The sequence below is a fragment of a genome, unplaced genomic scaffold, assembly GCF_019419815.1.
Source record: "Pyrus x bretschneideri cultivar Hongxiangsu unplaced genomic scaffold, Pyrus_bretschneideri_v1 Contig56, whole genome shotgun sequence".
NCBI lineage: Eukaryota > Viridiplantae > Streptophyta > Magnoliopsida > Rosales > Rosaceae > Pyrus > Pyrus x bretschneideri.
Window position 1 is genome coordinate 2,632,424 of NW_025999794.1, and position 12,314 is coordinate 2,644,737.

The 12,314-nt window shown below is 36.7% G+C and overlaps 1 protein-coding gene across 1 annotated transcript; it reads right to left on the bottom strand.

Annotated features, from left to right (window-relative positions):
* Positions 1–3,022: 3,022 nt before the first annotated feature.
* LOC103967031 (putative ETHYLENE INSENSITIVE 3-like 4 protein) lies at positions 3,023–5,041 on the bottom strand. Its single transcript, XM_009380275.2, has one exon. The coding sequence runs from the start codon at positions 4,445–4,447 to the stop codon at positions 3,146–3,148; it is 1,302 nt and encodes a 433-aa protein (XP_009378550.1). The 5' UTR covers positions 4,448–5,041; the 3' UTR covers positions 3,023–3,145.
* Positions 5,042–12,314: the final 7,273 nt, after the last annotated feature.

Consider the following 12,314-nt stretch of genomic DNA (forward strand, 5'->3'; position numbering starts at 1 on the left):
CCTCCCCATCATCTAGTATCCTGATGTTCAGTGATCAACAATGCCTTGGTCTTCAAAGTCCTGAAAGACATACACTCAGCCCACGATGATGCCTTGGTCATCAAAGGTAGACCTGACATTCGTGTCGTGTCTCTTGTGTTCGTGTCGTTTTTGTGTCATACCTGATAGCTTAACGGGTTGTGTCGTGTAATACCCGTTAAAGTAAACGGGTAATATGACTCGACCCGAAATCAACCCATTAATATTATTAGGTAATATGACCCGATCCGTTAGGCGTTAAGAAAAATATATTTTAAATCAATAAAAATGAAATGAAAAACATAATTTGACCCAAAAAAATGTAAAACATAATACTAAATTAGTGTGTGTGTGTGTGTATATATATATATATATACTAAATTTCAGAATTGACCCCTTCATGAAAGTTGTAAAGATTTTCATTACGAGTGATTACATTTTTCACACTTCTACAAAAATCATTATTAATTTTTCACTCAAATAGAAAACACTGTTCATAAGATTTGGAAGGTTTTAAAATCTAAACGACCATGTAACCATCGTCTAAGCATTGAGGATTCAATTATGAATGTTTATTATGCTTTCAGACTTATACATTAATGATTATGAATTTTGTTTATTTTGAACTACCTTAAAAATATTATTCATGAGAGTTTGTATGGTTTTAAAAATTCAAATGATCATATACCCATCCTCAAAGCGTAGAGGATGCGGCTACGAGCATTTGCATTTTTTTTTCAAATTTTTCGCACATGTAAATTAATTATTATAATTTTTTTAATGTGTTTGGTATTTTTAAATTACTTGATATTTTTATTTTTAATGTATTTTATGATTTTTAATCTCAATCTTTGCCTATAATATACTATAAAAATAAATGAATAAATAAATAAAACTTAAAATTTAAAATTTATATAGAATAATAGTTAATAAACAATATATACATATTCATTATATCTATTGTATTTTATAGTAAGTTTTTTTTAGTAATTTAAAAAATTAAAATCATCAAAATAACTTTTTTCTTATCATGTCGAAACAGGTTATCCACGTGTCACTCTCGTGTAAACCTGTTAAGGACCTGTTATTAACAGATTATTATCGTATGACCCGATAATGACCCAATTAATTATCGTATTGTTATATCCCATCGACCAGGGGAGAGGATCCTCTATGCCTTATATGTACATGCCCACTGTTGGAGCAATATTAGAAAATATGAAAATAAATATAATTCCAATGATAATAATCATAAAGAAATTCACAACATCAATTATATATGATATTAATATAAACAACTAGAGAGAAAGTTAGAAAAACTGACAAACTTGGAGATTGAGGCTTGCATAAATGCAATGTCCTTAAGACAGAATTTCGTCCCTACTCTTGTGCTTGTAGTTCGGTAAACGTCCGTCTCCCAGGATTCAACAATCTATAATCCGAAGTCAAAGCACTTCAATCATTGGATTCTGGCGAACTTCATATATTCCGTATTCTCAAAACACGTCTCTGATTTTTACTAAGATATTGGAGAAAACTCTTCTCTTAATCCCCTTAGATATGTAGGATGTTTGAGTTTATATAGAACTTAAGCCACTCCCTTTTGAAACATTGTGACCGTTGCCTAAAGCTCCAACGAACATACGCAACTAATGAATTTGAATTCAACTAAGACACATGACTTCTATTTTCCATTCATATAAAAATTAAATATTATAATTTTAATTATAATATATAATGTCCAACACCCACCACCATATAGCACGAGGCATTTTGGGAACTCACTGGCTTCGGGTTTCATCGGAACTCTGAAGTTAAGCGAGTTCGGGCGAGAGCATTCCCAGGATGGGTGACCCACTGGGAAGTTCTTGTGTGAGTTCCCAGAAAGAAAACCGTGAGTGCGTGGCCGGGGTCCAAAGCAGACAATATCGTGCTACAGCGGAGTCGAGCTCGAGATGTGGTAGAGCCCGGGTCGAGATGTGACAATTTGGTATCAAATCCAATCCTTGGCCGGAAGTGTGCCGACGAGGATGTCGGGCCCCTAAAGGGAGTGGATTGTTGGATCCCACATCGCCCAGGGGAGAGGATCCTCTATGCCTTATATGCACATGCCCACCTCCATATAGCACGAGGTCTTTTGGGAACTCATTGGCTTCGGGTTCCATCGGAACTCCGAAGTTAAGCAAGTTCGAGCGAGAACATTCCCAGAATGGATGATCCACTGGGAAATTCTCGTGTGAGTTCCCCGAAACAAAAACGTGAAGGCGTGGTCGAGGCCCAAAGCAGACAATATCGTGCTATGGCAGAGTCGAACCCGAGATGTGGTGGAGCCCGGATCAAGATGTGACATGTGTTGACCTAAAACCCGTTATTTTCATATCGTGTATGAAATTACTAGTTCTAATAAAAGGAAAAACCACCATGCATATGCAACTAAGAGGATGGGAATTATAGACAAAGACAAAACCACCCTACAATCTTGAACGACGCTCCAATCCGATCAGTCGGGTTAGTGAAAAACAGAATATTATGTACTGCACTAGGAAGCTAGAAAGTAATTATTTGCCTCCCCAACGAAACTTTCTTTTTGTTCATATTTTTTCTGGTTAGTGAAAAAGGTTAATGAAAAACAAAGGAAAGAGAGAACAAAGTAAGCATTGTCCATGACATCTCTCTATGTAAGTGGATCTCGCTTTGTAAGATGTTTGCCAGTGAATCTAGCACAAAAAAAGTTTTGTTCTAAACCAAATGAACAACCAGCAAGGCAAGTAACAAAATCCATGTACTATTGACTACTGAGGCATTCTTACATAGTTTCCAGATAACATAATTAATACGATGTGTACATTTAAGTGTGGGTGAGAGAAGTTTTTGTTCAAATAAAATGCATGATATCTTTATCCCTATGAATCAACTAATTAATTAACATGTAGTCGTCATGCTATTATAAATAAAAAATGTCCAACAATGTGGTTGTTGCATATGAGAGATGCGACGAACATAATGACAAGTAATACAAATTACTTATTGGTCTCGCTAGTACAAATTATTTTATTGATACATTTTAAACAACAACTACATGAAAATGAAAACTAATTAAAAGATGCGCGAGTAGTGCATTCACTAATTAATCATATCCCAAATCCCAAATTGAAGTTGAATCTTGGTCATAATTATGTGACATATCTTCGGAAGAACGATTTAAATCCATGTTTCCCCTTTGGATCTCAAGTGCTCCATCCATAGCTAGATCATCATCATCAATACCACCTCCCCAATAGCTTGTTGATCCATGGCCGTCTGCCACTTTAGTACCACTGTTGTCATCAATCCCATTGGCCTTTTCTATCTCCATATTAATCCAATCCACCACACTAACAGCACCACTATTTTGATCAGAAGCACAAAGTGTTTGATCTTGATCTTGACCTTGATCATAGTCTGCCCTTGATTTCTTTTCCACAAACCCTAATCCCAAATCAATACTCATCATCTTCCTCTTTTCATTGCTAGTAGTAGCAGGCCACTTCAAATTCTTACCCTTTTTGTTTGAGTGATCTGAGATTTTGAGGCATTTCTCTGTAAGTTGTATGAGAGATTCTTCTTGGTTAACCACTTTGGACCAAATAGCAGTCTCCTTAGCAGTCATCTTATCTTGCAAACACTTGCTTTGCGTCACAAGTCTTCTCACTCTATCCGAATTAGGAGCCATGTGTTTGACCACAGCAGCCAAGGCACTCACTTTCCATGCCTTTTTAAGATCGTGGGGCTTCCGATAAGGAGGAGCGCCGTGCTCTACAGAAAGCCCTTGGTCCCCCCACCACATCTCCTTCCCTGTGGGCCACCACGGAGGAGCTAAACCCTTCTCCAGAGGGAACCTCCGCTGCGGCGGCACGCAGTGCTGAATCAGAGCAGAAAGAAGAGACCCTAAAGTAGTGTCTTGCAGTTCATGAAGCAAATGAGCATAAGAGCCATGATCCGACTCACCTTCAAATATCAGAGCTGGCAGATACTCGGCGATTGCAATGGGGGCGTTGTGGTCAAATCTCGCTTTGTCTTTCCACCACTCCCTTAAGCTATCAGAGGAGCCCGTCACTGGCTTTCCCTTCTCAGGCACAATCCCATACACAAAGCCCTTTGCTTTGCATACCTCCATGATTTTCACCATGTATTTAAGTATCGAATCCTGGGCTCTTGCCATTTTCTTTCTATGAGACCCTTCTTGCTTTGCCGACGACTCTGCAGGTACTTCTTCGTCTTCTTCTGCCTCAATGATTTTACGATTCTCTTTGAGCTTTTGTAAGCGAATACTATCCTTCCACATACGCTTCTTAAGCTCGTCGTAGCTGATGTGATCTTCAGCTGCTTCTTCATCTTCTGCAACTACTCCAAGGCTTAGAGGATCAACTTGTACATGGAACTTTACCATAGTAGTACCAGTTGAAGTATTTGTGTCTCTATTGATATAAAGACGGTGTTACTAAGTTAGGTTTATATAAACTACCTAGTCCAATGGCGGTGCGAAACCAAAGTACCAAATATAGAAACGGTGTGAAACCAAATTACCAAATATAGAAACAACAATGTGAAAGGCTTCTTTCCTGTTTAGATATGAAAAGTGAAAACAGATGGGAAGGCTTGAGGACAAGATTGATATTAACGAGGCTGATGGAGAAGTTTGGAGGATTCGGAAAATTTCAAAGAAACACGTGAGATTCTGAAGTAACAAATTAATGGAGGCTGGTCCTGTACGTGGTATATAAGTTAGTCACTCCAGTCTGAATGAATTAAATAATTTTCTACATCTTTTCATTCGAGCTCTAGATATTTTTTTTTTTTTTACGGGTTTCATTTTTTAGAAGCTTTAATGAAAAGAGCTAGTTTTGTTGCAGTCCTATTAGATTAGAAATGTAATTGTGTAAATCCTATTATATTTGGAATATCCTTAGATTAGATATTATTCTATTAAAGTTGTAGTCCTATTGGGTAAGGAATTTACCCTTCATACTATAAATAAAGACACAATTGGTAGAATAATACACGTATCACAATTACACATCTCTCTTTCTCTCTAATGGGCCGCACCCAGGGCCAATCTGGCCCAGTGCAGGCAGGGCGACCGTCCGGGGCCCAAAATAATTGAGGCACCAAAATTATTAGGATGATATATTTATATATGTTTTCATAAGAGTATAAATTTATAAAATTTTATTCAACGATAAAGAAATTTAGCTAAAACTGGTGGTTTTGTTGTTTGAAATTAATGAGGAGGTCTTGGGTTCAAAACAGCATGTGTGTTTATTCACTTTTCAATGTTTACAAATTTCTTTTCATAAGAGTATAAATATATAAAATTTGGCTAAATGATTAAAAAGTTTAATTAGAACCAATGGTTTTTTTTTTTGTTTAAAATTAATGAGAGGTCCTAAGTTCGAAATGCTAAGTGCATGTTTATTCTTTTCAATATTTACGAATTTTTGTTTGGTTAATTTATTTTTAATTAGTAGCTAGTAGTTATGTGGGTTGTTATTTTTAAACATTTGTTCCAATTCAAGTCTAATATTCAAAAGAGAGTAATGCGTGACCAAATTTTTAGACCAAATTTGCAAATCATATGATGTGTCATCAAAAGTTTAATTTAGTACGCATTTATTACTTATACATATCAATTAAAGACTCAAAAAAATTATTATTTTTTTAGTCCCATATTGACAAGGTTAGTAAATAAGAAAAAAACACCTCATGATTTGTACAAAAACACTTTAAAAGTTCAGATGGAAAACAAAACTCAAATCCATCTGCTTGTAAACCCCGAGTTTTTTTGTTTCCTTCTCACGATACAAAATAAATTAGTTTTTCCGTATTTCTAAATTATTAAGTTTGAAGTGCTTTTCAAAGTATAATTTTATTGATGTCTTACATGTGAAAACAAATAATTTTCTTATATAAAGTTAGGGCACATTTTTTTACGTCGCCTTGGGCCTCAAAAATCTCTAAACTGGCCCTGGCCGCACCCCCTCTCTATGTCCTTTATACAGTTCAATAAATTAGGCCTACAACACGTTATCAACACGCTTTTGACGTTGCACTAAAGAAAGTTTGTTACGTTTAATCATTCTTTTTATAATTAATTTATTATTTTATTGAATTGATCAACATGTTATTAATTCAATTTAATTTTTCTTTGTTGAATGTGATATAGTGGATTGGAGATGCAATTCTGACTTTTCGAGAACGATCTTCTACAAATTCAAAGGCTCAATTGTTTTCTGCCAATCAAGTTCTTTTATAATAAAGTAAGATATTTGAAACAACCTTGAAGCATGAAAACATTTGCATGATCATGAACCCCCTACATTTCCTTCTGATATATATTGTATGTGTTCATATATTTATCAATATATGTATATATATATACACACACACGTTCATGCATTACACAATTGTAAAATCGCTATGTGGAATTTGTGAGTCAAAGAATCGAAATAAAATAGAAACATGATTCTTTTTTTTTTTTAACCCTAAAAATTTGATGAAACAAAAAAAGAAACAAAAAAAGAAAAGGAAAATCGTTCAACCAAGCTAAGCCTCGCTGCCACAGATAACAGCCTTTTTGGGCTTTGCTGTGCATGGAACCCAAAGCCTACATGATGGGCTTCTCTCATTTGACAGGCCCACCTTCCATCAGCCTCAAGTAGCTGATTGGGCTTGTCCTCCTTATTTTCCCTCAGCCCGTGTTGCAGCAACAAGCCTACTACTTTACTTATTGTCTCACATTGAGCCTTTGCCTAAAATAATGGGCCTATCCTATTTGCCTGCAGCTACATGGATGAGCCTCTGCCCCTTGAACCACCCTATCCTATGAGCCATATTTTTTCTTTCTTTCTCAGCACGTGACTGTAGCAAGCCTGCAAGCTTGCTTTTGCAGGTTGTTGGGCTGCCTGCTACATAAGCCCAACCTGCAACCTAATGCTGCAGGGCCTTGCCTAAGGCAGCAGCCAACAATTTCAATGTTGGGCAACCCCTGTTTCTCGGTCCAAAGCCATTTTGATGAGCCCTTGCTCCTTGAACCACCCTATCCTATGGGCCATATTTTTTTTCTTTCTTTCTCAACATGTGAATGTAGCAAGCCTGCAAGCTTGCTTTTGCAGGTTGTTGGGCTCCCTACTGCATGAGCCCAGCCTACAGCTTAATGTTGCAGGGCCTTGCTTAAAGAAGCAGTCAACAATTTCAATGTTGGGCTACCCCTGTTTCTAGGCCCAAACCCATTTTGGCTTTTTCTTATTTTTTTCAACCCGCACCCATATTTTTGGTGCCCAATTTCATGGTCTTAACCATTTTTTTGGCCTTTTCTTTTGAATGGCTTGCAGCTGTCTAGCCCAAAATTTGGCCTAAAACTTTGCATTATTTTGCTTCTATGATCGACCCCGAATAGTCTCGATCTATTAAATTAATTAAAGCAATCAGCAGTCCACTAATCTGACAAGACATCCAAAATTATTGGCCTGAAGCCCACTTTTAGACATTAATGATTCAATATTTTATTTCCTTTTTTTTTTTAACCGCTAACTCTCTTTCGTACTCTCGAAGCACTCGCACTTAAGTTCCTGAAGCAACCCAAATCCACTACATTTAATTGTATATTGTATTATATGTTCTTACAAGTACTTCGTTTTATGAACTGGAAGTTCATAACTAAACTCGAACCAGTAGTTTTGAATTTAGTCCTTTTGAAACCTGAAGCTTTCGTAAAACAATACACCCATGAAAACTCGACACTTTTCATGTAAACCATGTTTGAGAACTCAGATGTTCTAACTTTGATGCTTATGGATATCTTATTTCCATATCACCAATCACAACCTTGTTTCATCCATTCAGTGGATTGTCAAACCGTAACAAGTTTGATTTCATTGATTTGGACGTTTCTTGACTGAAACCACTTTATGTGGGTACAAGACATGAATCTCCACTTGACTATCAAGAAGCTAAGTGACTATTGAAGCCAACAATGGCATGAAAGAGCTGAATAAGCCTCCGCCATAATCTTCATACGAAGACTTATGCCCCAAGCATAACAAATGGAAATACCTCTCGAAAGAAGATTTCATGGCTCTTTGGCTCACTCCTACAAACCGTTTAATCATGAAAGATATTGCTTGAAGCACACCAAGATTACATCCATGAATGAATACGATTATAAAGTTTGTAAATCCGATAGAATTTCCCTAGAGAATAATTTTTATGGAATAAATCATTGGTTATGCACCTATTTGGGCCCCTACCAATGTCATAGAGGAGCACCATTAGGGTGTGTTTGTTGCACTGGACTATCTCAGACTGCGCTAACTTCAGGGACTAAGCTAGATCGGCTTGGCAAGGACTACGTAGTATAAGAATAATAAAGCGTTTGGTGTGGTACTGGACTAAGTCATAAACTAACTTATTTTTAAGCCTTACATAATTTTTTGTTACTTTTTAATCATTTTATTAATATTTTATTATTTTTAACCAAGATACTTTCACTTCATTCAATACATGTTCCACCAACCCATTGAAATCCCATTTCAAGAGAGTTCCATAAGACCCCTTCCAAGCTCCACCAGCCCCATTAAAATCCTATTTCCATTAAACTTCATTCCAGATATTTTCACTCTACATGAATTAATCCTGAGAAGTTTCAGATGAATTACATCTCTACACTCTCTCCCTTAAAATCTCACCGATTTTCCCAAAAAAAAAAAAATCTCTTTTAAATTTTATTTTATTTTATTTTGGTCCATCAATGGCATGTAAGCTCTGAAATTCAAGCTTTTTCATTTCTTTCTTCCTCACAAGCCTGGCCACCTCAAAATTCCCAAATATAATATCCTTGATAACGCCTTCGTCAAATTGGAAGAACACCGCCATGATTTTCTTTGTGATTTTGGCGAAGCATTCTGCCCATTTTAGTCCTCCATTTTTCCTCTCAAGGCTTGTTCGCAACTTCTTCTCCTATACGAGCACTGCTTTGACTGCGAGCTCGAAGTACGAAGCAGCAAGACAAAACAAAGAGAAGTAAATGGTCTTAGGAATCCATTGGTTTCTGAGGGGACTCATTAAGAACCTTTAGTAAGGGACTTAGTCTAGGCGAGTCCCACTGAATCTCATTAAAGTTAGTCTCTATGTGTAACAAACATAAGATTTCACTGACTCTTAATCTAGTCTAGTCAAGTGAAACTTAGTGAGGTGAAATAAACAGACCCTTTTAGTAGTCAATATGTGAGACTAATTTTACTCCACCAAACACCTTTGGAAGAGCAGAATTTTGACATGAATGGCCATCCACTTTAGTACATTTTGGTTTACAATGTGAACAATTTTTTACGTTCATGGATTCACTTTTGGTGTTTGTTTTAGTTATGGATAATTTTATTGATATTGTCCTCGAGTATTAGTTAATTGAATCATGTTTCTTAATACATGTGACCAAATTCAATTAAACATGTGACTAGGTACGAATGTGGGAAAGTTAGTTGTCTTGATGAATGCGATACTACACACACTAATTTTATACGTAAATTACATTTCTAGCAACGACTTCAGGTTTATCCAACCTGATTAAGAGCTTTGGCATGCTCCTCATTGTATGAATGATATTAAATTACCATTTAAGAGACCTTATATTCTCTCCGTTTTCGAAGAACGTCATTGAGTCTTAAAGATATTTGACATGGCAATAATCATGAATGAAACCACTAATGAAAAATAGAGAAGAATATTTTTGCACCACCTTCAAAAATGAGCTTGAAGCTTTGTTTTGGGGCTAATGGGCTGCCTCCTAACTGAGAACACGCCACATGTGGCCGATCTGGAGCCTAATGATTAAGTAGTTTACTTGCATTGACACGATTATTTGGGACACTTAGGTTGAACAATGATGCCACTACACATCTTCTTACCGAAAGTAATGATGTTGTGCTTACAAGCACACTTTGCCAAGCCTGCTTATTTGGGAACTTTGATTTTTATATCATCCCTCACAAAGATACAAACTGACCCTCTTTTCACAATGGATTCAAGGGAATATATGTGGGCTAATCCAACTAAAACACGACCATATAAATACTTATGGTTTTGGTTGATGAATCAACAAACTGATCACATGTTTGTCCACACACATTACTGCTAAACCTCCTAGCTATTATTAAGGGTTCACCACCCTACTTATCCATAAAGTCTGAAAGACTGGATAATGCTGAAAATTTATATTGAAGGTTTTCGATAAGTATTGCACGTCTTTTGGGTTTATAATTGAACATCGAATTCCCATGTTCACCCCACAACAGCCTGGCAGAGGGATCATAAAGTGCAATTTAAATGATCGCCCGAACCTTGGTGAATGCACCAAGCTTTCAGTTTCTGCCTAGGGCTATGCAATATTATATGCAGCTATATTGGTCTGCCTTGAAGCCCATTGTCACCCAATCTTTTTTGACATTACTATTGGTTACTAGGTACAAACTGATGTTTCATACTTACGATTTGGGTGTGCATTCTATGCGCCAAGTTGTGCTGCCATAACGAACTAATATAGGTCTTCATATAAGGTTGTGAATCTTTGTTGATTACAATTCTCCTTCACACTAGCTCTGTTAAAGCCCTTACATGCAATCTTTTTACCGCTCATTTGTAGATTATCACTTCAATGAGACAGTCTTCTAGCTGTTAGGGGGAGATAAGAATGTCAACATTCTTGTAGAACAGAGTGAATTTGCGTGGACATAGCCCACTATGTCTCATCTCTATCCGTGTGTCGCACAAGTATGATAAGCAAGTGTAATGTATTCTAGCTTCCAGAATGTTGCTTCAGATGCATTCTTCTAATCTAGCTAAAGTGACGAGATCATATACCAGTTGTAAACATGTCTACAAGGATAGACGTACTTAACGGACGTCGAGTCAACATCCTCGAAGGGTGTGCCACCCCTATTGGATAGTTTAGATGCCCCTGTTGAATGGTCTGGTACACCGACGGATAGCTAATCAATCTATGTCAACCTAAAGCATGACAGATCACTCGGTTTATAGGATTTACTTCAGTAAAAGAAAAAGGTCACAGTACAAAATGAATCCATACTCGATCGCTGTCTCAAATGATTTCCATCTCATGAGATTAATTCGGATTACTCCCGAGACTTGAAATTTTTGGTCTAGTATACTAGTTTGAATTAGATAATGGAAATGGAATAAGATTATCATTGGTGATGTTTTCACTTATATGGTAGCTACTGACGTAAATGAAAAGTGACGATATCGAACCATGTTCCGTTGATTAGTGACAATGTATAACTAATTGGACAACCGAAATTACAATCCAGGTTAAATTCCTTACGAAAATGTGTTTGGACTTGTAGTTTCTACACTACCCAAGGTAACCCTGTTGTGCTACGAGTGGGAAAAGAAGCGTAATGAGATGAATGAAATAAGTGTGATATGATGCACGCCTTACGATGCAAAGTTTCTCTTAAACGCCCTGTGATTTATTGCAGCATTATGAAATGTGGTTAGTGTGATATGATGCATGGGGATATTGATACGAAGATCTACATGTAAGTTCTTGAATAATTACTTGGACCGGTTCAAATAGTTTCAAACCATGGAAGACCCTTTTAACTCGTTTGAGGCATTTATTTACAAATTAAAGCAATCCAGCATATGCGGTATACTCGTCTAAGTGATTATTTAATCATTTAAGGTTATAAACTATGCCCTTGCGTGTTAAGCTATGAAGTCACATTCCAAATTTCTGACGGTACTTTGGTCTACCAGTCAAACTATACCCCGAAGGTGTTACCTTTAAGTATACTTATGATCTTCTATACACTATATGCAAATGAGACCCTTGAAGAGGTTATGGAATCTGAAGTTCTATATCTGAGTTCAACTTTTTTTGCTTTGTTACCCTTGAAGAGGTTATGGAATTTGAAGTTCCATATCTGAGTTCAACTTTTTTTGCTTTGTTATACTTAGCTCATTGTGTTAGATAGGTCATTTCCTTCGTTGTTGATCTATTGGTAAAGATGCAGCATTGCGCCGCTACACGTAGCCACAGAATTAATATTAAAGATGTTATTTCCGCTACCATGAAGGTACTATGGTTTGGGCTAATCCCAACACATCCTGAGTGGATCCGAACCCCTGGTCCTTAAGATGATGCTTGCCTTATTTGTTATGCTGACGCTAGTTACTTATCAAACTCACACAACGCACATCCCCAAATGGTTATGTCTTTACCGTTAGGGATATCGCAATAT

Excerpts from the sequence above, each read along its gene's own strand:
- LOC103967031 (XM_009380275.2), bottom strand. The coding sequence starts at position 4,447 with ATGGTAAAGTTCCATGTACAAGTTGATCCTCTAAGCCTTGGAGTAGTT.